This window comes from Paramormyrops kingsleyae, chromosome 19 (assembly GCF_048594095.1).
Source record: "Paramormyrops kingsleyae isolate MSU_618 chromosome 19, PKINGS_0.4, whole genome shotgun sequence".
Lineage (NCBI taxonomy): Eukaryota > Metazoa > Chordata > Actinopteri > Osteoglossiformes > Mormyridae > Paramormyrops > Paramormyrops kingsleyae.
In genome coordinates this window covers 19,124,456-19,147,083 of record NC_132815.1, presented here as the reverse complement: position 1 = coordinate 19,147,083, position 22,628 = coordinate 19,124,456, and the positions used below count along the sequence as shown (strand labels likewise).

At 44.5% G+C, this 22,628-nt stretch overlaps 1 protein-coding gene across 7 annotated transcripts in view; it reads right to left on the bottom strand.

Moving 5' to 3' along the window:
* The window catches only part of LOC111841770 (neurexin-3a-like), a 288,495-nt gene extending 272,599 nt beyond the window's left edge, over nucleotides 1-15,896 (bottom strand). For 5 of the 7 annotated variants that reach the window (XM_072702664.1, XM_023807747.2, XM_023807754.2 and 2 more), the window contains exons 1-5: nucleotides 15,684-15,896; nucleotides 8,972-10,148; nucleotides 4,169-4,198; nucleotides 3,719-3,748; nucleotides 3,096-3,107 (exon numbers count right to left, since the gene is read on the bottom strand). In XM_072702664.1, the coding sequence (XP_072558765.1) occupies nucleotides 3,096-3,107; nucleotides 3,719-3,748; nucleotides 4,169-4,198; nucleotides 8,972-9,668 (769 nt within the window). In that variant the 5' untranslated portion in view covers nucleotides 9,669-10,148; nucleotides 15,684-15,896. The remainder of the gene's footprint in view (nucleotides 1-3,095; nucleotides 3,108-3,718; nucleotides 3,749-4,168; nucleotides 4,199-8,971; nucleotides 10,149-15,683) is intronic. The other 2 variants (XM_023807748.2, XM_023807751.2) reach the window with 1 other exon arrangement.
* Between the last annotated feature and the right edge of the window lie 6,732 nt (nucleotides 15,897-22,628).

Here is a 22,628-nt window from a genome sequence, read left to right as displayed (position 1 = left end):
AGACAACTAAAGCAAAACAGCATAAGAACATGTATGTGTATACACACACACACACACAGTCGTGTAATCATCTTTTTGGGGACCGCTCATTCAGACACAGACACTCGCACACACAGATATAAATCAAAATAGGTTTCCCATGCCTCATTTATCAATCATCCAGCAACAGAGAAATGAAAAATATCGTCAAGTATTTTCCATGGCAGACGATGTCTACATATGATGTCAGGAGACAGCTCCCCCACCGCAGTGGAGTGCCAGTCGGGTGAGGAGGTCGCATCCCAGGCCGGCTCTGTTCATTTCCCTCTCAGGAGGAAACATCGCCATCGTGTGATGGGGGGGTCGATAACCCGTGCTGCCCGCCACAACGTGCAAATGTTTGAGGATCAACAGCCCCGGTCCATGAATGAGAGAGAGAGGGAGCGTGAGTCACAGAAGAAGCTGAGGGATTGTGGAAGGTCTGTGACTTGCTGCCCACTACTGCTGTCCAAGCAGCAGGCTCTGACAGCCACGATGAGCTCCAGACATCCATTACGAGAGGAAGACGTGAACTCCAACCCCGCGATGTACAAAACGAAAACAAATAAACGAGTGACCCCCAAGCCAGATGATTCTCCAGACGCACATATTGTTGCATCCAAAACTTGAATATCTGTGCACCCCCGCAGCTCCCTGCCAGTGCCCCCCTGCATGCCCCACACTCACACCCTCCTGTGGTTCTCACTTGCCACATAATGCAGGCATCAAATGTTGAACTTGCGGTATCACCTTACACAGTGTTTGTTAAACAGGCCATTAAACAGATATTCATTCTCATATGCTAATTGGACCAGCTGTCATATACCGGGCGGGTAATTTGGTGAATTTGTCCTCGACATATATGTATGTGCTAATTTGTGAGGCGACAACCGTCTATTTTAGTTAAACTGTATCTCATTCATTTTCTATTTCTCCATAGCTGACATGTTCCTACAAGAGTATCTTGCAGGGTGCAGTGTGTTCTCCTTCTGAAGTTTGAGCTTGTAACTAATTAAAGCATATTTCGGGCAGACACCTGCATCGCGATGAAGAGCGAACAAAGACCTGAGCTCTTTGCTCATAACGCTAAATCCGGTGAGGAGGAAATATTAAGTTACGGTAAAATACACTAATCAGCGTCGTCTTTGAACCGCTAGCTCTGCTTTGTAACAGCTCTCAGCAGCTGCTCCGGTTGAAGCGTCGCTGCGCTAGAGGTCCCGTCTGAATTGATAAATTGCGGAATGCAGTTTGGACGTACCACCCTGGGGGAGGGGGGAAGCCAGGGTCGCACAGCTAGCTGAACGCTCATCATCATCGCCTGCCATTGAAATGTTAATCATACGGAGGAAATGCTTCATTTCGACAGACAGTGCGTCTGATTCGAACTCGTACCGTTTCTCTTGGAGACAGAGGGAGCGGAGGCAGGGTGGGGGGGGGCATGGATTCCGGAGCGGGTCCCATGAGGAGTAAATGAAGTTCATGCTACTCTGAAGAGCAATAATTAATGCAGGGATTTGCGCTGCTTTTGCGCTGTCCTCCCAGTTCCCTCCCCATGTTCCCTCGGAGGGTGGGGGGCACTGTTGCATAGCCTCCAGTTATCTCTGGGGGGGGGGTGAGGCATGCTGTCGAAACAGAAGCCCTCTTTGGCTGCCCAGAGAGACAGGATTGGTCATCTCTGCTTTCGTCTGAGCGCTTCGGTTTGTAGCTGCACAAGCCAGCCGCTGAGGGAGACGTTTCCCTCCCAGGCTCGGCCAACAAGCGTCACGTTACCTTCCGGACACGGGGCGACCATCAATATTCATGGGGGCCATTACACCACAGGAACGAGGCTTCAGGCTCCAGACGTTCCAAACAAGCATGACCCAGACCTGAAACATGGGGCTACCCCCTGTTTTCAACAAGGAAGCGAGCTCAGATTATCCAGGAATAACACGAAATGGACTCAAACCTGGTCTCTGGAAGAGTACAGGGCTGAAGGACAGGCAATGTATGGCATTAAATGCGTCACTGGTTGTGTAGTGCTTAGAGTGAACTGGAAATAATTGTGTTTTATCATTATTTTTAATCCTCTTTCAGCTTAATTTAATTGCCTCCATTCGGCTTTTGCTTTATTACCCCAGATGCACTAAAAGGCTCGAAGGGACTGCATGTATTTGACACACACTTGTCAACCAATGGTCATCTGTCATACTGCAGGGTGCATGGCAGTAATCAGCAAGGAAGGTTTTGATTGCTCTGTAACATTGTGCATAGCTGTAGGCCAAAAATACACTTAAAGTCTCCCCTGTCATAATCAATTGCCTGATCACAATAGGAGATGACAAGACCCAGACTGAATCCACATACAAGGACTTATCTTGCAATGGCATTGAGATTTTCTTTACCCACATGACACTTGAGAATGAACTTTACTCGAAAGCCACTGAAAGCCTGAAAATTAGCTCCTTAAGAAAAGGATTCTTGTGAATATACACTGCAGCAGAATAGATTGGTCATTTGTTCAAGTTTAACCCATAATGTCAGCAAGCAGTTTTTTCAAAGCTAATTTTTGCCTTTTGAATCAAGAAGGCCTCAAAACACCAACAGAATTTTCCACAGCAGCAACAAAACTTTTCAAAACAACTAAAACAAGAACAGAAAATCAAAGGGAAAATGGCAGCAAAATGTTCAGTTACAGTTTACAGTGCACCACTCAAAATCTGCAGACTTCCCACCAGAACCTTTAAATGAGAATAATCACAGCAGAAGAAAAGAAGAAATGAATAAATAATTAAAAACACCCGTAACTATCAAGCTCCCACTGAAGCCCACGCTGCTCCAAACAAAGAGAACGGCGTAGCCTTTTAAAGATTCCCCCAGAACCAGAACTGCACTTTGTCTCCGCTCATCCTACTAGCGCTCATTTAATTTAAAGCTAATTTAATCACGCACTCCGCTACAGAAACGCCTCTCTGGTGAATCCATTAGCATGAAAGCATTGCATGGAAATCTGTAAACATATTAGCCAGCGTGGGCACAGGAAGGCTGCTGCAAACGGGCCGGCCGGCTCACGGGAATAGTGAGATAGAGGACTGTACCTTTTCTTTTAGCTACAGAGATGGACAGGGAGGTTCGGCGAGGAAACGATCAAATGATATCCACAGTCGAATAGTCATAGGGGAAAGAAAGAGAGGACACAAGAGGGATGTGACATAGTGAAGATCAAGGTGGCTGGAGGAAAGGCGCTCCTATGGAATGGCGATTATCCATGCGGCCATGTCAGCCCAACACACTTAAAGCACAGCAAGGGGGGGTCACAGCACACTTCACATGCGATATGAGGCCAACCCCAAGTGGGTTATGGCAATGGCAAGAAAGACACACTGTTTGTTTCGCAAGGAACTTTCCAGATCCTTCGCTTTGTTATGTTGGCTGTGACAGTTTATTATAGAAGAAAGTCATGCATTTTTTTGCGACCTCTGAAGGGACCAGCGTACATGCAGCTCATCCTGGAAAGAAAGGAAGTCTAAGTTGCAAGACAGCAACCAGGCAAGCCCCTCGCCTACCCATAACCACTTGCAACACCCCAGCTCCAAAGCCCACAGGCATAAATATCGATAATCAGGAACGCATCGATAACCAACTCAAAATCATGCATGGGCAAGCGCAGGCTGAGCGGCATGCAGGCGGGAAGAAACAGAGATCAGTAGGAGGAGCATACCTTGATCGGCCATCATCAAGTCTCGGAAACCTTCAGAAGTAGAGGAGTAGAGAGAGAAAGAGATCGATAGAGAAACACTTTAGACACGCTCACCAATACAGCTTAGTATTGTGGTAGCATCTCATGCTGTGCCAAAGAGCCAAGCATGGTATTCATCACACTGAACGGGAGGTTTTCAAATGGCTTGAAAATCTGCCCCTGCATCTAGGAAGTCTCAGTCTTAGTACAAGCATGGTTACACATTGAAAAGTATGGTGAAATGCTGTACAGTGCATGTGCAGATTAAAACCAATGTGTCTCTTGAATAATTTTCTTGTATTGTTTCATTTTTGTGAACTATTGGGTTTTTAATTCCCAATCCGAATAATAATAATAGTAATACGGTAGTAATATTAATAATGATGATAAAAGTCATTAGGCCTGTTCCTGAGCATTATCTTCAGAACTCACCTGGAGTATTCATGTCATCTGATGCACGTTCTATAATAGAAGGGGGGGGAAGAAAAAACAAAAAAGGAAAGATTCCCAGTGTTAGACTCACTCTGGCACTATTTTTTGCATGGCTACCATGCAAAAAAAAAAAACACCACACAGTTGCGACCATGCAAGCGGCAGCCGCAGCGCCGTGCATGTTCCCGAACACCTGGATGGGATCTGTCCCACGCTCGCGGGGAGCCAGATCACGGACACGCTGCACTCCTGACCACCTCCAGGAATATTGGGTGGGAATATTCCGTGACTGCCATAGCACAAGGTGCCCCACATACACGGAAACGGCATAAATCCGAGCGGGCACTGCGGCCGGCTCCCATTGGGTGGCTGGATTTATGCTGTTGTGGGGTTTGTGTATAAGCGACTGGCTAACCCAGACCTTTACCCTTGGGTGCCCTGTTTCTGCTGCGGACTCAGACCCCTACGCATCATACTCTTGGGGCAACAGCACGCAGCTTGCTGCCGTCGGCTGTCCCAGGGCCACTCTGGCTCGGACACGTCAGCAGCATCTGGCCTGTGCTGCGTGAGTTACCCCAACACCTCGCACAGGTCCCCTCTGTTCTCTCCTGCGAGGCCCATAAATATGAAATGCACAAAACCAACAGATTTATGTTTGCATAATGTGTTAGCGACCTTTCGCAAATGTTACCCAACCTGCCTATGCCTGTCTGAAGAACAGATAAATAAAAAATAGCATTTAAAGTGTACCAGGCATTAATACGTGCCTGAAAATGGAAAATATTATTTGCAAAACAGAATGAGAATCAAATATATATAGTTCCACCCAAATCTTCTTTTCTACTAATCAAACTGAAACTTGTACTAAAATATTTTTTTTGCTTTAAATACTCTTTCATCTTAGATCTCATACGTTTCAGCTTGTTTTGTAAACAGCTAATTAAGGAAGGAAATAAGGCTGTAATTATTAACTTAATTAAACATTGTGCCCTGGTAATCACTGATATATTATTAATCACCTTGGTTTCGAAGAGGCAAGGTTAGCTCAAAGGGCAACTCAGCATGTGTGATGCTTTGCCACATAATTATTTTGTGTTGCTGATTTTTTAAGCACTACCACCTAAGTGAGGAACCAAACTTGCACACCGAGTCTGCAGTACCCGAAATGACCTTTACAGTTACTCATTATTGTCCCTCACAAGAAGCATTGTGTTTGAGGAAGAACTAGAATGTTTAAGTAGCTATAACAACATTGACTAAACTGGATGGGTACATATCATTATGTGTTCTGCATGCACTCATTCCAGTTATCTAAACACCCAAATCGTAGGTCATGTAGCACAGCGTCCAACTTTAAGTCATATAAATCCAACATAAGAGGTTCAAGATGTCGTCAGTCATGTGACCAGACGCTGCCCAATCCAGTGAGAGTTCACTAAGCTTTAATCCCTCTTTTTTCATGTAATGCTGAATTCTGCGCATCACTCTCAACACGCTGCAAACTTAAAATCAGTTTCAATCAGGCAAGATTTTTCCCCCCTTGTTTTCTGAATGACCTACTTCCAAAGCGAGATTACTGTAACTGTCAATTTCTTGAAGTATATTACTTTAATCCTGAAAGCTCAGCTCTCAGAATGCTCCCTCATTCTTTTAACACTCTGCCGCTCATATTTTTCAGTGAATTTTTGCTTTTATGTAATGGTTCATCTGCTGTTCATGCTCTAACTTGATTTTATAATATTTAGAGTACTACAGCATTTTACAACATCATTAATATTTTATGTTTAAATCTGTCTGCTATTAATATCTGCGTCTCCTGGTTTCGTATTTTTAAACAGAAACACTGATGTGTAGCAAGCAGCACGGATCATTTTGACTTAGATGTGGGCTCTCGCACAATCTTCCTCTAATGCTATATTATCCCCGTAGGGCCCACAGATTAAACATGTGTTTTATAGCCAAATGTTTATTATTTTAATCTGTCCCCGGATTACGCAGCTTTACAGTCGACTCTCGCTGCGGCCGGCTCAATCATTCCCCTCAGTAAACAGACGCCTCCGACCCGGCAAATGTTTCCAAGGCCATTCCCGCCATCTGTCTGTTTTCGGAAATGCCTGATTGTGTCAGGGTGACTGCTGATACAAAGGGGAGAATTGTCTTTAATGTACACTCTCCCGGGAACTTGTAAACGGGCTGAATTCTCTTTTATTGGATTTGCTAAAGTGAGTTCACCATCTGTAGGTGTGACTACCTATTCTTCCGCTGTTTCGGAGCGTCACTGACAGCTAGCAACCTTTAATCTGTAAAACTTTCTGGGGTGGGCCGCTTCCTTATTGCTCCCATTAGGCTGAAAAACGCTACTAGAAAATGTGTCTTCAATTATCCATCTCCCCACCCTCATATTTGTGAACTGCCAGTTACCCATCTTCACTGCAGTTCCTACTTCTCATTTCCAGATTCGTGGTTGTGCGTGTTTTACGCGTACGGTGCACATTTTACATATCTTTGATGTAACCCTCAGGCATCGTCATATATGGGAAGCATTCTGGCAAAGGAGGTTATCTTTTTCTGGAAGCCCTCGGAATCGATGCTGGCAGTCGAGCGCCGCCAGACATACTCTCTCATTTGGCTTTAATCCGCCCACACTAGAGGGTGGTAGTGAGCCAACCAGGCAATGCAATAGGGCATGATTGATTCATTTAGTTAAAGAGGCCTCCCACTGCGCATGGGTCTGCAGCCAGTGCGGCCCGGCTGCCTCAGCTTGCCGAGACGTGGCCCTTGGAGGAACTGCTACGATCGGCCCTGGAGTCCCAGACACACGAGGCCCCCGGCTCCCCCCAGCAGAGTGTCCGCCCCAGAGAGCCTGGTGCCTCTAAGGCTCTACCTGAGCAAAGCCAGCGGCCTGGAAGGGCGAGTCCGCGGCAGAAACAGCACCCCGTGATAAAGTCTCATCACGCTGTCGTCTTTGTCTCCCAGCCGACAGAAGTAAGGACCACTTTGCGTCAGTCATTAGGACACAGTTAGAGGAAGCCAAGGACTGTTCATCTCGTCTTATCTGAGGACGTCTCTCCGTGTTTCAGATGCAATATCCTTTCCTGTCAGGCTCTTTGAGCCCGTATATTAAAAAGAGGTGACAATAATAAAATATTCAGAGGTACATAAATACACAAGGTGAGCGTGTCTTCCCATAACACGGTAAAGACACTGCATCTTAGCGGGACAGCACGTGACAAACAGGACAGTAAGAACAGAAGCAGCATTAAGACGAGCAGATGAAGCAGGTCGTGTTCAAACCAGCCTGCGCCTTCGTGTTTCCGTAAAGCCTGCGGGATCTGAACATATTCGGTAAGGGAAGAGCTATAATGTTGCTAATTTCACTTTCAATGTTGGCTTGAAAAAAATATTTTAAGGTACTCAATACCTGGAAAAGAGAACAAGAGCATTGAACCAGCATTCACTGACATCACACACAAGGAAACCCAGGTACTGTACCTGCATCACATATGTCTTTAGCAAAAGGGCAGTTATTTTCGGACAAGGAAAGAAAGTATGGTGGATGCAGAAAGGGATGGTGCTGATGGGTAGGGTCTTTTGCTGTAGCCAGTCACTGGGGCACGGCCTCTTTGACTGATGTGCTGGCACCCGGTCCAGCAGGGGGCGATGTCACTCACCCGAGTGCATAGCTCAAATCCGCTGCAGATGTTTGGCACATAAACCAGGCCGGTCGCAGGTAGTGCCCAGCTTGTGATAACTCCAGCAGTGTGCATCATGTTGAATTTCAATGTAAAGATAAACCAGTAACAAATTTATTTGGTCAAATGTTAAACATGGTGCATAAGGTTGGATCTAATTACCTTCTCCTATAATGCATTCTGTACTAAACATTATTAGGTATTACTTTTATAAAAGTTAGCAGTAAATTAGTCAAATTCTTATCAGTATTAGTCTCAACTTGCATAACATGAGAAATAAACTTACATTGTAAACTTCTAAAGGTTTAAAGAGACCAGAAACATTGACCCAGGTTGTCCAGGTGTATATTAGGCTGGAGATGGTTGAAAGTGCCAGAGACAGAACAGCTGAAGAGTGAATATAATCCATAGGTGCAGTTCTGATAACGGGAAACTTCCAGAAGTGCACAGTAGTCAGGTTTTTCGCAATGGTGAAAAGAGCTGTTCGTGTGGTATTTCTGCAACCCGCACAGTCTGAGAGAGTGTGAAATGCACAGAATAGCTAAGTACATAGAATCGGCACATTTACGCAAGGATTTTCAAGAAAATACACGGAATAAAGGTAAAAGTCAGTGGCTGTACGCTGTTTTCTGAGAGAAAATATATCCGATGACTATGCTTCACGCAAAACACAGGCTGTGACTTTGGTCTAAATGATTTCTGCTTGAGCAATATAAGCTGCAGGACAAAGACAGCAGAAAAGATGACTGTGACAATCAAACTAAATGAGGCAAAATTACCAGGACAAAAGTAAGGGACAGCAGGAGAGATGGAGAGAAGGCCGTCAGTGTGTTCACTGGCGTGTAAGGAGCAGAAGGGGGGAGAGAGCTTTCTCACCGGGTTAGGGTTAGAAACACAGAGGTCTTTCTTCTTCCCATACCAATGGAGGTCAGAGCACATGTCAGTACCTGCAAATATGAGCCCGCAGAAAATGCTGTGCTATGTAAATCCTTGCTTTACATGGCCTGCTGTTACCTGGAAAGCCTAAAGGAGCTGATATCCTTCAGCCTCTGCTGAACCTCCAACGCTGAACGAAAGACTGCAGGTCACATGGTAGGACATGAGTGCTCACCTTTGTCGCAGAAGCGGCCGATGTATCCCGTGTTGGTGCAATCACAGACCATCTCCCCTTCCACCACGGAGCAGATCCCTCCATTGGTGCAAGGGCTCTCCGCGCAAAGGCCTTCCATGTCCAAGCGCACCCTATGACTGTTGATGAGTTTGGGCTTCGCTTTGTCGTACTTCAGATCCGTGATAATCCCACGAAACGGCGGCTGTTCCTTGATCTGGGGCTGCGTGAGTATGGCAGTCCGGATGTCCAGCGGCACCCCCCCCAGGAAGAGGTCGCTGATTATCTTCATGAACTTCCGCTGAGGCCTGACCTCGTCCGTCTTGATCTCGCTGTCTAGCCGCAGAGAGGTCCTCAGGTTCTGTCTGCTGATCGTGGCGAAGTGCCAGTTGCTGTCGTTGACCCTGCGGACCGTCGTCACGGTGGTCTCCGCACAGTCGATGCTGAACCGCAGCTGCAGCTTCCCCTCTGCCACCATCAGGTGCAGGAAGTCACAATAGCCTCCGTCGTCAAAGTAGAGGAGCAGAGCGTTGGACACGTCTGTCTTGAACTGGAAGCTGAGGTCGCTCCTGGTGCTGGCATCCCAGCGTACATAGCGGGCCCACTGCCCCGGGGCCCCCGGGAACTCCAGGCCCACGTACAGACCCAGCAAAGTACTGATTATGAACTGCACCTGGAACAAGAAACCAATGGGATTCATTGTAAAGCACGAGGCCAGGGTGAGGGAGGGGAGGGCAGGAGTCCTTAACAGCACAACACCATTGACTTCGCTTTGGCTCAAAGGGTGTTATATCCAAAATATATCCCACAGCGTCCACACAGCATATGCTGGTCACAATATAGAATCCTCTTGGCAGGACCGGAGGGGTGCAGCAACAACAGGCGACCAAACTGAGGCCATTGAAATCCAAAAAAAGATCCAGTCACAGGGAAACGGCCGAGGGGCTTGATTTTCCAACAAGAAATCAGTGAGGAGAGAATGGGGTTGAAAGTCCACCAGTCAGAAGCAGACCTCAATCCTCAGTTTTCTCTGTTGACGTTCCACAGGCAGATCCGACAGGCTTGCATTGAGACGTCTCTCTGCATGTTCCGGGTTAGCAAAGAGTCACTCATGTTGGCTTCGGCGTACTCTGTACTCCGAGATATGCTTGTCCGCTCCAAGACTGCCCAATTGCCATCGCTGTCAAAGACAGACAAAACAATCATTATTAACGGTGGACAAAATAACACTCGCCGACTTAAGGCATGTGCTGAATATGGCATAACTGATATTTTCGCACAATAATGCTAGAAGAAGTTTTTTCCCATTTAACTGCAAACTTTACTGACATTTCTTTATATACTGCTTGTTCTTTAGTTGGAAATAAAACAGAATTCAGTATTCAAATGTATGAAGAAGGCTCGTGATATTGCTGTATTGTTGGTAGCTTTCACAATTTAGCCACATTAATCCTTCGGCAATTAAAGTCTGTCAGTCAGCCACGCGGCTCCTTTATGTATCTGACAGCGGAATAAAAGCTTGTATTGGAAATCAAATTGAAAAAGAGCATCACAATCAGCAAATGCCCACCTACTCCTGTTCCGCCAGTGAGCACAACTCCACCACCACTTATTTACTGATGCGCTTTGTTCGTTCCTCTCTTCTGTGTATATGACTCATTTATAGATTGCGCCGGTCAAATGTGAAAAACGTTCAAGCGCAAATCTCGTACTTTTTTTACTAGGGTTAAAACACTGAATCAAACTTGTCGATTTGCCCTTCAATAGAATATTGAGAGTTTATTGCAAAATTCATTCATTAGCCTGCGGCTGCAGATACTTATCTGGCTAGCAGAAAGGACTGCAAGTTCTTTAGCTGCATTTCCTCACCTGTGCTCTTCTCCTCACAGGATTCCAACCTTCCAGTGCCAAAGGCAGTTCCTTAACTACAGCACCTTCTGTTCAGCTACTAATTTGCCAGCCACTTCACGTTTGCATTTCAGTGTCCAAACTATTTGAAAGACGATTTGGTAACGCTTTACATGCACTGCACCTTCATAATGCTTTTATATTGGATTCATAAAATGTTCAGTACACCTTCATAATGTATTCATTAAGTATCCATAAAACATTCATAAACATCATGTATGTATACCTTAATGTCCAAACATCCCTTAACAGCTGTAATATGCATTAATAACAAACATTATATAATAATAACAAACATTATAATTGTATAATCATGTAATGTTTGTTGTTAATGTATATTAAAGCTGTTATGGGATGTTAGGATGTTAAGGTGTACTTGCATGCTGCTTATGAATGTTCTATGAATGCATAATAAATGCATTATGAAGGTACAGTTAATGTAAAGCGTTACCGAAGATTTTAACAGGCTTATCATCATCTGAGCACTTAAACTGTTGCCACGTGTAATAAATATTGTCTTTTCTCCCTTTTTTCTGGACATAATACAGCCATTAAACAGGATGTGGGAAGCATTGATGTTGTTATTATCTTGTTATTATATTATCCTATCATCTTAGCTTAGCAAATGCGCTTGCGGGGACACTTTCTGAGCAGGAAGAAAGTATCGGAGGCAATTCAGGTTAAGAGGCTTGCCCAGAGAATGAGAGTGAGGCTATACTGTACTACAGATCCACACTTGAGGAGAATGACCAGGAGGCCTCATTTTACCACCATCTGCCTGAGGAGAATATAAATAATAAGCTGGCAATAATAACCTTGCGTGTACTCTCACGAAGCTGAGAGGGCGCTGAGGACAAAGCCAGACGCCGGAGCCACCCAGCCTGACCAGCTGACGTAAATTAAGCACGGAGCTATTCAGTTCTGTAAATTGATATCCATGTCAGTCTCCCTGTCCAGCTCCTCTCTCTGCGACCATGGTGAGGAAGAACCGGCCAGGGAAGCTACACACCCTGAGGCGTGCCCCGTGATTGCCCCCAGTCGCTTCAGACAAAACACGCCTTTCCATGATCCCAGTCAAGGTGCGTAATTTCGCCGACGGCGTTCCGCTTTTGGATTACCCCCCGCCCCCTGAGCAGAATACCCATCAGAGAAATATGAGACCCATGTCAGATATTACTGTAAGCAGACTCCAGGCCGCTCTGTAGCATAATGCAGCCTCAGATTGCATGAGGGACTAGTCTTTTGAGTTATTAAGGTACGCATCAGGCAGGAAACAAAAGCGGCCAGCGACGTGAGCTGCCGGAAGCGACGTGAGGCGATGCTCTCTCCGTACGTCTCCGCCACCATAGATTTTATGTTACATGTGGGCCGCCTTGACAGAAAACCACAGCTCCCGTTACGGCGTTTTCAACATGGCCGCCCTGGTACGCTGCCCACCGTGTCAGCCTCGCTGCGATCACATGACCTGCCGGACAGCCCCTTTTCACCGAACCGATAACCATGTCACCTGATTCTTCTTCTATTTAGACAATGTGACTCTTATAGGCAGGACTGGCAATCAATTTGTCACAGTAGGGGGAAAAAAAAACAGATCACACGACTGATCCTCTTAGAATGGTGAGATCAAAGGAATATATTCATTAAAATATTCCCATTAGTATTTATTAAGTTCTCAGGTTTCAAGGAAAAGTCGGTAGATGCCTAGTGTATTTAAACGGGCAAAGGTTTACGAAGCATGTGATTGTCTTCGTATATTATACATTTGACACAGGTGGGTCTTTGGCATTCGTGCTGGATATGTCAGGTCACGTGACATGCAGCCACACGCAAAATCCACCATTATCTTCTTTTTACCGCAGCTCTGTTATACTGCAGGCTTTTCCGCTCACATGAACATATAAATGACTCCGTTGGGTTTGTTCTTTGCACTAAACCTGTCAATGAACAATTAAGTCTATGCATGACCTGAGCAATAGTTCTACTGCTCCAGGTTTTTTGCCATAAAACTGTAAATTTAATCTCTATAGCGTGTGCTTCGCTGTTCAATCTTATTTTGAGCCAAAGGGTGCAGAACAGATTTAACGTCATTATGCAAAGCGTGGGTTTTGCAATAAAGGCCTGTAAGTGTATTCATTACAGTAAATTAGATACATGTTACATCTATACTGTCAGAGAAGCTCTGCGTGCATGTGTACACCAAACTGCTAAACACGTGTCACATCCACGAGTGAATCGCATGCATGTTCACTAGTACTAAAATTGTAGTACAAAACAAAAACAAATGGCAAAACAAAAACTGCAGACCAAAACTTACAAATAATATAGAATTGAGTCTATTACTTGCTTCTGTCCACCACTGACACAGGTATGCTTGGCTTTCCATGACATCACAGCCCAGGATATGGAAGGATAAATGAACCCTGGATGCCGCCATGTTAGGAATCCCTACAGCAGATTCACATATTTACAATCTTTACTTTGATATCTACATTGTTTTGTAATCTTCTAGCCCTAACACCTGCATATGAACAAAATAAATCCTCTCAATTTTTCCGGTTTTACTTGTCTAATTATCTTCTCTTACTTTAATTTTTAAACCGTCAAAATAATGTAATATAATAAAAATATAATTATATATATGGGAAATGTATTTTAACAGCTTCAGCCAACTGACAAACTCATATTATATATAGTATTTCCATTTATTTTCATTTACTAGTGATAGAGGAATGAGACAAGAATCAATATAGCTGCAAATCAATGAGGAGGGCAAAACTTAATGATCCAAATCTTAAAATAATTTCAAAATAAATCATGAAAGGGAAAATTATGTTACATATTCCTGTAACAAATGTCTAATTCAGGGCAAAAATAGTTCATTCTGTCTTTCGGGATGTTGTACCAAAGCACAGCACGACGACTACAAAGTAGGCAAGTCTGTCAATTCACGACGGTCACGGAAAGCCACACTGACGTGTAATCGATTCCTTTAAAGGCTTCCATGCTGAAATTGAATAAACCGATAAATACTTAAATACAATCATTAACAACAATTAAATGAGATAATACCAACAGTAATCGGGCACAGCGTAGGCCCATATGTGTAGTGTACGTTTCGAGAACTGCATGTTTTTTTTTTTACTAATTTTATGTTACTGACATTTTCACTAAGCATTACGAAATAATTACAATTACGACATTGTAAATGTAGCCTGTTTTCACCAGATGGCTGCATAAACTTTATTCGTAGGCTACTAATGATGTGAGAACTCATGAAATGCTGGCAATATCTCAATACCTTTAACAAAATCCGGTTTTCAGTTACATACTACTTGAAAAAAAAAGGCGGTGTTTAAAAACGTACTTGTGCTCGGGTGTGCAGTAAATACACAGTGGTTATGGATAACAAAATCGGTTTTATTGCTGTTAATTTATTGATGCCATCTTTTGGTTTGGTCACTCTGGGAGTCTTTGATAAACTCTTCTTGCCTCCTACAGAGACGCTCTCATCCCATTAGACCGGGATCGAATTGTCTCCGACCGAAGACGACACTTTCATTTTTGCATCAAGTGGCAAGATGCACGATTTTAATGGGGTGTATCGCTGGGCTGCTTACGATACCGGGGATTTCAACTTTCCCATCTGATCCCGGCGGGGCGGCGCGTCCTGACTACAGGGAGACGCGAAACGTGCCGTGCTTGGAAAAACATATTTATCTTTTATCTCGCTTAAGCGTCTCAAAGATTACAAGTAAACCAGGCACGTTTAATATATCCGCGCACCAATTTCGATAAACTGTAATTTCGAAAATTAAAGTGTAGCTGAAACAGCTTATTATATTCCGTATCCCTTTGCCTTTCGTGCAAGGTTTTCAACGCGCGGTGTTCAGGACCGTAACAGGAGCCCCTTCATCCCGGGAATAAGACCCCTTCCGTATTTTACCAACGCCGTAATAAAAAGCGTGTAATGTGTTTTATACTGGAAAAAAAAATAAAACAATAACATTAAAAATAAAGACATCGGACAAAGCAGGCTGGGCTAGCTTACTTTTAACGCTCCAGTGGTTACTTGACGTGAGCCTCCTGTACCCCCCCCCACCCCCCGCTGCTGCTGGCTGTGCGCAGACACGGGACGGTTTAGGCTTAATAACGTGACTTAAAAACGGAAAAGGCGTGTATGTGTGCGTTTTTTGTCAAGTGTCCACCGTGCGTGTGCATCTTTTCACAAGTGGCCACCATGTGTGCGTGTTGTGTGTAAGTGTTTATCTATAAAGTGTCCGCTTTGTGTCTGAGCGTGGATATGAGTGTTTTAATGTTTTTTAGCCCCAAATTTCCCCAAAGCGAATTATCTATGCAGTCTTTATCCGATCAGCCGTATACACACCCCGCCAAAAAATCTGCCCCACTTTCTATTACCGATGGTTAACGTGAGGGTACAAAGGAAGAACTGTCTTTGAGTTGAAATCCGGCAGGCTTTAAGAAACTGTTTCACTTTTAACATCTTAAGTGACCTCGGGGTATTGCACGACTATACCTCCTTTTTTTTTGCTGGAGACGAATCATTAAATGTACCAGCCGATCGTCATTCTTTTTACATACAGACATGGTCATTTAACCATTCAAGGTAACACTAGAAATAGACGGTTGTCCCAGCAGCTGTGGCCACACCATAGCGAATGCATTGCATATATATCGTTAAAACATATGATGAAAAAGTTAAAATATATCAGAATTAACTATTATTAGTTATATGCAGTTGTTTTATGAGGTTATATATAACATATCTTCTAAAAAAATAACTCCTTACCTGAGTTGCTGCTACAGAATCCAAAGCAAGGAAAGATTAATCCAGAATAAAAACTGGTGGCAAAGGGATCTCAAAGTGCTGTCTTGAAATCGGCGTGGTGAATGATGCGGGCTGAGGCTATCCAGCTGCCCCCGTCCCCGCTACAGAGCATCACAGGGCTGCGATCGTTCTCCGCCGCAGCCGAAAGGTGATCGCCAGCGCTCCGCGCAAACACTCACTATGGGCCCGCCTTTTATAGCAGGACACGCCTTTTATACCACGTCCGGGGCTCGCCTCCGAGTGACGAAGCAGTCGGAGCAACGCCTTTTAAATGGCGAGCCGGGGACTGCACGAATCGCGAAATGCGCTACCGATCTCTCCTCATAATTAGCGGACTAATAGAAAACCATTTGAATACTTGCGTATCATTAATGACCCATAAATACAGTGAACGCAATACCTTTGAGAGATGTCTTCATTCTGTGCGTAAAGGAAATGTGTAATTTGCTCCCGAATCAAGAACTTTTAAAATAGTTGATTCAGCACCATGGACAGGGCACGACGCTGTACGCCCACGAAAACCGGTGACTACTCTCCACCAAAACATGACGCAGCAGCCATAAACATAAATGTGACAGGCCTAAATGTAAGATTTACTTCTCCTAAGCTGTTAATTTTAAAAAAATGTTTCCTGTAAGTGGAAATCTCACTTTACCCACTGTGTTCAATGACAGGAATGATATTCTTGTGATTCCTAGGAGATGCTCCAGGCTCACTGTAACTCCCTTGAAGAAAATACTACCCCTAGTACTTAGAGACTATATAAAACTTAAGCAGCACTAACCCTCAGAGTTACCTCTGTGTGTTTCTCAATGTCAATGCTGGTGTAAAGAGCAGTAATGTGGAGCAACAGCCAGTCAGCCTCACAAGCCATTTGCTGGCTCAGGTTTACTGTCCCAGACAGGCCACTTACCCCGAATGGATTCAGTAAAAACTCAACAGGAGGACTATAAATGGGAGATGTGTTAGACCTGGGATGCTTATATGATCTCAGATGAGGACATTTGCCAGGCTGATAAATAATGTAACGTAATACTGGATGCAGCCATTTACTTTTCACAGGACATGGCGCCTTCTCAGAGGAGCAGCGATGGAGTCGCAGAGCCAATTTACCTGCTCTCAGCCAGCTAAAAAACAATGATGGCTCTTCCCAGGGCTGCCTGGCTGCTACTCACAGGCAGATTAGAGTTGTGGTGTGGAAAGGTAACGTGACCCTTCCCTCAAAGGGCTCGGCTGCCTGTTTTTAAATCCCCAGCCTGCTCTTCTGAGTGCAGGCTTCTTCGTGTCCTGCACAATTAATTCACTTTATGGTCAATTGCATTATTTGCCAAGGTCATAACTTTCAATGAAATAACATAACAAAGGTAATAAAAATGATAAAATGCATAAGCATTCTGAGGCATTATGGGTAGTACTGTAGCCTCTCACTTTGACGGTTGTGAGTTTCATTCCTGCCCCTGCTTCTGGGTGTGTTGAGTTCGCACGTGGGTTTCCCCTGGTGCCTCCCACAGCCCAAAAACATGTGGTTAGGTGAAATCTTGGCTCTAAATTACCCACAGCATCCTGCCCAGAGTATCTTCATCCTCTAGGCCTGCACTTGGTGGGATATGAACCAGGCTCATCAGAAACATGCACTGGATGCGCCCAGGGGAACTTAGATGGACAGATAAACGTTTATTTCATAACGCAGTGGCATTTTTTTTTATCAAGACAACAGGAACATGGTTGTCTTTAAAACACATAAATAAAAAGGTAGATTTGTCAGTTACTCTACTACATTGACAAATGAAACTTTAGACACCCACCGCGACAAAACAGAGAAGCTGCTTCTCTAGGTTTCCAGCATAAAATAAGATGGATTCTGTGTCTTACTGGCTGGTTGGGGGAAGATCAAAGCTGACCTTGGGGAAAACACATGAGGTGGGTTAAAGGGCTAATTAAACTGGAAGCTTATGGTAAGATGAGGGACTCCGCTAATGAGAGTGCGGATCACTGCCAGGACGGAACACAAAAATAAAAGTATGAGAAAGTGAATGCTTCAGAGTGGATCGGTGGATGGGTTAGTGAGCTTACCGAGTTGTGGTCAGTTTGGAACTTTTAGTAAATGCTTCCATACTCCTTTAATTTGAATGTTAATTTAAATATGAATTTGAATTGGAAAAGGTTGTGGGGTACGTGATTCGAATGTGAAATAAAGGCGCAATTAATTTTATTAATTCTATCATATAAATGCTAGGTATTAATGTAAATTGCATTTTTCGATATCAGTGACCAGTTGCTTCAGGAATAAAGTTAAATATTTCAGAAACATATCTGAAACATTTCACTTAAAAAACAATCATACTTTGTGTCCTGCCCCGATCATCCGCTCCTTCTGTGTGCCACGCCCCCTCGTTAACCTTGTGTGGATTCCCTGTGTTTACCAGCTGTTTCTTGTTGTTGTCATTAGTCCAGTGTATTTAAGTCCGCAGTTAAGTATGTTTCCCCAGTCCGGTCATTAATGTTGTAGTGTTGTAACGTGTTCCTGGGTCTGTGTGCTTTGATTAAACCCCGTGTTCCCCGATTTTACATCTCCCTGCTCCTGCTTCCCTGGTTATTATGCGATACTTTGTATAAATCAAAACAGAAACTCAGAGACTCAAATGCAGTCAATGGGGGTTTATTAGAGGGAACCAGTAAACTGACAGGGAATCGACTGGCTGAACTTGTCACGGTTGACGGGTCACGGAGGCACAGAAGTCCGAAATCCGAGGAGTCACTCCAGACACAGAGACCAATGTCATGTGGGATGTGACAGTATATACAACAAAATAAAATGAAGTACAAATTCTGACAACAGTGAACAGAATAAGATTTTAGAAGATGTAAGATTTATGTTATTATATTAAAGACTTGATTTAGAGTATGTGAACTATTTAACTGGTGTGATTTTATGAGTCATTAATAGCGATAAAATTATTACTTAATATAAGAAAAGATAAACAGCTGAAAATAGAATGTTCCTGACTTGGTCTAATTACAGTATGATTTGAAATATTGTTATTGCTGCAGTTTTTTAAATGGCATGATTTTGGAATTTCAATGATTTTTTTTTCTCTGTTTAATCTGTAGAATTTCTTTGAATTTCTTGCAATTAGATTCAGTCCCCTGTAATCATCACCTTCCTCAATTATTTAGCTTTCAATAATAAAACAAGCTACAAGTAAACAGGTACTTTTGCTGAAGCAATGTTGTGATTTTATTTGCTTTTCTTTATTTTTTCATTCTCTGCTGACGGCATGCAGGTTACCAACATTGATACAATTGAATACTATTACACAAAGAAAGATTCATTACATTTATTTTCTTGCTTAATCAGCAGGTTTCCCTCTGTTGGTCTTAAGCAGTGACCTGCTGGCCACCATCATAACCAGCCAATTAACCAGCTCCTAAGGAAGCCGGCAGTGGAGCGTGTACCCATGCTGTTCCTCTGCGTCTTGTGTTCCTCCTCCCTGTGTCATGCCCGTTTAAATGGGCTCTGGTATGACCTGCCGATGACTCATTGCCAGTTAGGTGGCCAAAGATTTGGGCAGCCAATGGCAACCGCTTTCACTTTATTCTGGGCAGATGTTGTGTTTCTGTTAAAAGCAAAGTGTACTACAGCGTTTAAATCTAATTTTATCCTTCACTTATGTTCAAGGCCATCAAAACTCTTTTCAATTCCAATATTTTCACATTTCATGGAACACCTATTACACTAAAGAAATGGACAGTATTGCTTTTTGTGCAATTAAATATGTTTAGGTTTTTCCATAATAAATCAATTTGGATTTCCATTCTGACTGGATAGTCTGTAATAGCACTAAGTTATGAAGTCGATAGTGAATCCTCCTTTTTCGTTTATGCTTTTATAGGAGACCTTCTGGGTCTGAATCACTCCAGGCAGGATGCAAAGAGAGACATGTGATGGGAGCAGGGGATTTATTTGAGGGCGGGGGGGGGGAGGGGGGGGGGGTGGGGGGGTAAAGTGAGCTTAATTAAGTCAACAGGGGAGCAAAACAGGAAGGAAGCCATGGTCATGTGAGGAACAGGAGCACACAAGAAAGCAGAAAAGACACTGAATCCCAGACGAGCAGCAGTGTGGAACAGGGGCCTGGATTTAAGGTCTGTATGGGATTGTGGGGTCTGACAGAACATACATCTGGGTTTGTCGTTGGGAACAGAAATATGTCACCCCCACATCCCTTTGATTGGCAGGCGGCAGACAGACCCTAAAATCTTCACAGCCCCGCTAAGGCCCTGATCCCTGATCAGTCCGGGCCGCTTCTCCCGCAGCCTGTGGCCATAACCTTTCTCCCAGCGTCCAGCTGCTCCAGCTGGGAAAGAAGGTCACAGCCAGTCGTGTTTAAAGTGCATTTCTACACGAAAGTCCACGTGTGTACAGAACTTCCAAAGCAGCCTGACTCAGCATGTCATTTCCACTGTGTGTACATCAGCAGTATGCAGATTCCACAGAGATGCACCGGACCCCCCCACAAAGACACACCTCAGCCCTGTGGAACATCCCAACAGCATATTTTCACCCAACTGACGTCACACAGGAAATTTCGGCATGCCAGCTGTCCTCCTCCCATCACCTGCTTCCCACCGATCTGGTTTCTTCAATATAAAACCCAGCAGGGTGCTGCCCCCCCCCCTCCCAGCCACCCGAACAATGGCATTGAACAGTATCAGGCGCCAGCTGCAAAGCAACACACCACCCGAGCCAGTGGCCTCGCCACCTTATTACTGCATGGCGAAAGCCCCCGCGGGCGATCCGCTCATGCCGCCACTGCCACTGGATCAAGCCGATTCGTCTCCAGCTGACTCATTCTGAGCTCAGATTGGGTGTAATTAACAGAATACCATGACAGCAAATAATCCTCATAAAGTTATAAACAGTTTTAAATGCCATAATTATATTTATTTTTCAAGGAAGTGGTGAATGGTGCGGTTTCAGGGCTGGACTGGCCATCTGGCATACCGGGCATTTTTCCATTGGGCCGACGGGTGAGAGGGCTGGCAAATGTTATTGTGAGGGACCCTAAAGTCCAGGGCAAAATTTCCAGTCCAGCCCTAGATTATCATTCTTTGGTGCTGAGAAATGAATACATGTTAAAATTCCAAACACACATCCTCCAGGGCTTGTCCAATAAGGTATCACAGGTTAAAAAAAAAAAAAAGAATAAAAAGCCGAAACGGCTTTGCTAATCCTTTAGCTAAGTTTAGCCCCGTTAAAGTCAGATGGAATCAGCCCATGACGGGCGTGATCTCGGGACGGTCATCCCCTAAGGTGCTGAGTCACCATCTCTGCTGGTTCCTAGCGGACATGACTGGCCACGCAGTGCCAGCTTCTGGGGCAGGGAAGCGTGTCCTCCTCATGCCTCATTACCGAGGATATCCATGGGCTGTGCACGCCCTCCCCGCGGCTTCCCCCAGCGTCCCCCTTGCCCGATCCACTCGTCGCCCGAACGGTGTACCGATCCACGATCCTCGCACGGTCCGCGGCTGCACCTCCACTTCCGAGCGCCTCCGTGTGTGTATATATATATATATATATATATATATCTTTGCCTGCTATCAAGGGGAGTGCTGTGTAAACATGGGTGCTCTATAAAGCCCCTGAATTACATTCATAGCCATTAAAATGTGGGGCTGCTCGTTATCGCAGACGAGTACTGTCAGACCGTGACAGATTGCTGACATCGGAGGTAAAAAGTGCCGACGAGTGGGGAAAAAAAATGGCAGATTATTAGTATTCTTATGGATTCGCATAAAACAGCAATGATAAAACATAGAAAAGATTAAAATGCAAGTTAGTAAGGTTTGGTCAGCTCTATTCATATTTTATTCATATTTCTTGCTGTTTGCTTTTACACCTGAAGCAATCCAGCTCTTCTTGCTCTTATGTCACCGTTGAGAGGCCTAGGTTTTGTTATAAAATGGTTCCTTAATATACACTTTGAATTAATGCAACAGCAGGCTCAGGCGGAAGAATTAATTTGCCAGTTTAGTTGAGTGCCTGCCTGTCTGACTTCAGGCTTGCTGGGCGCGGTAGGCCGCTGCCGGGGGGTAGTCACCATTAGCCCCCCACCTCTGACATTAAATTCGTTTTCAGCCACTCCCTTCCAACTGAAGAAAGTCGCATGTAGCAAAAGTGTGCCCCCATCCTTCCCCCCCACCTGCAGGCCCCCGGAATGATCTGCAAGGATTGAGCGCGCACCTACTGACAAATCGCAGGCGTGCACCCCCCCTCTGATCTAAGGGTCAGGGCGGTCCGTGTTTTTAACTCGCTCTGACATGGTAAACCAGTTTTCTAAAGCACTTTTAGACCATAACGCTCAGAATCCAAATATATAAAGAAGAAGGGGCGAAAATGAGCTATTAAATAGATAATATTTAATATCACATGGAATGGAAGCTGATACCCTCTGATGGTCCTTGTGTCGCCACAGGGGTGGATTTGTAAGGCAGTCTGGCCAATCAGATTAGAGATGAAACCATCAGCGACGGGAGGGTCAAGCATGACGTCCAGCTGCGGTCAATAATTCATCAGTATACATAATATCAGTGCTAATTTTACTGCATAATCCCTGTTAAAGAATGTCAGGCACTTAGAAACTGCAAAATGATTATTGCCGGTTTTGTTTAATTACGTTCAAGAGGCTCACGGTTAAAAGTGACCTTCATAGGAGATAAATTGGTCAGCGGCTCTCTGGGGACAGGTGTCGGGTTAAGTCATGGAAGCGTGAATGTTTGGGGTCGAGAGCACCTAGAAATGCCCCGAGTGGTCAGTGGCTCACTGCTCTGAATGCACTCTGTTTACAGAGTTTCCTCATTCATGATACAGAAGGAAATTTTGGGTGCAGCCCTTGTCTACCCATGGAT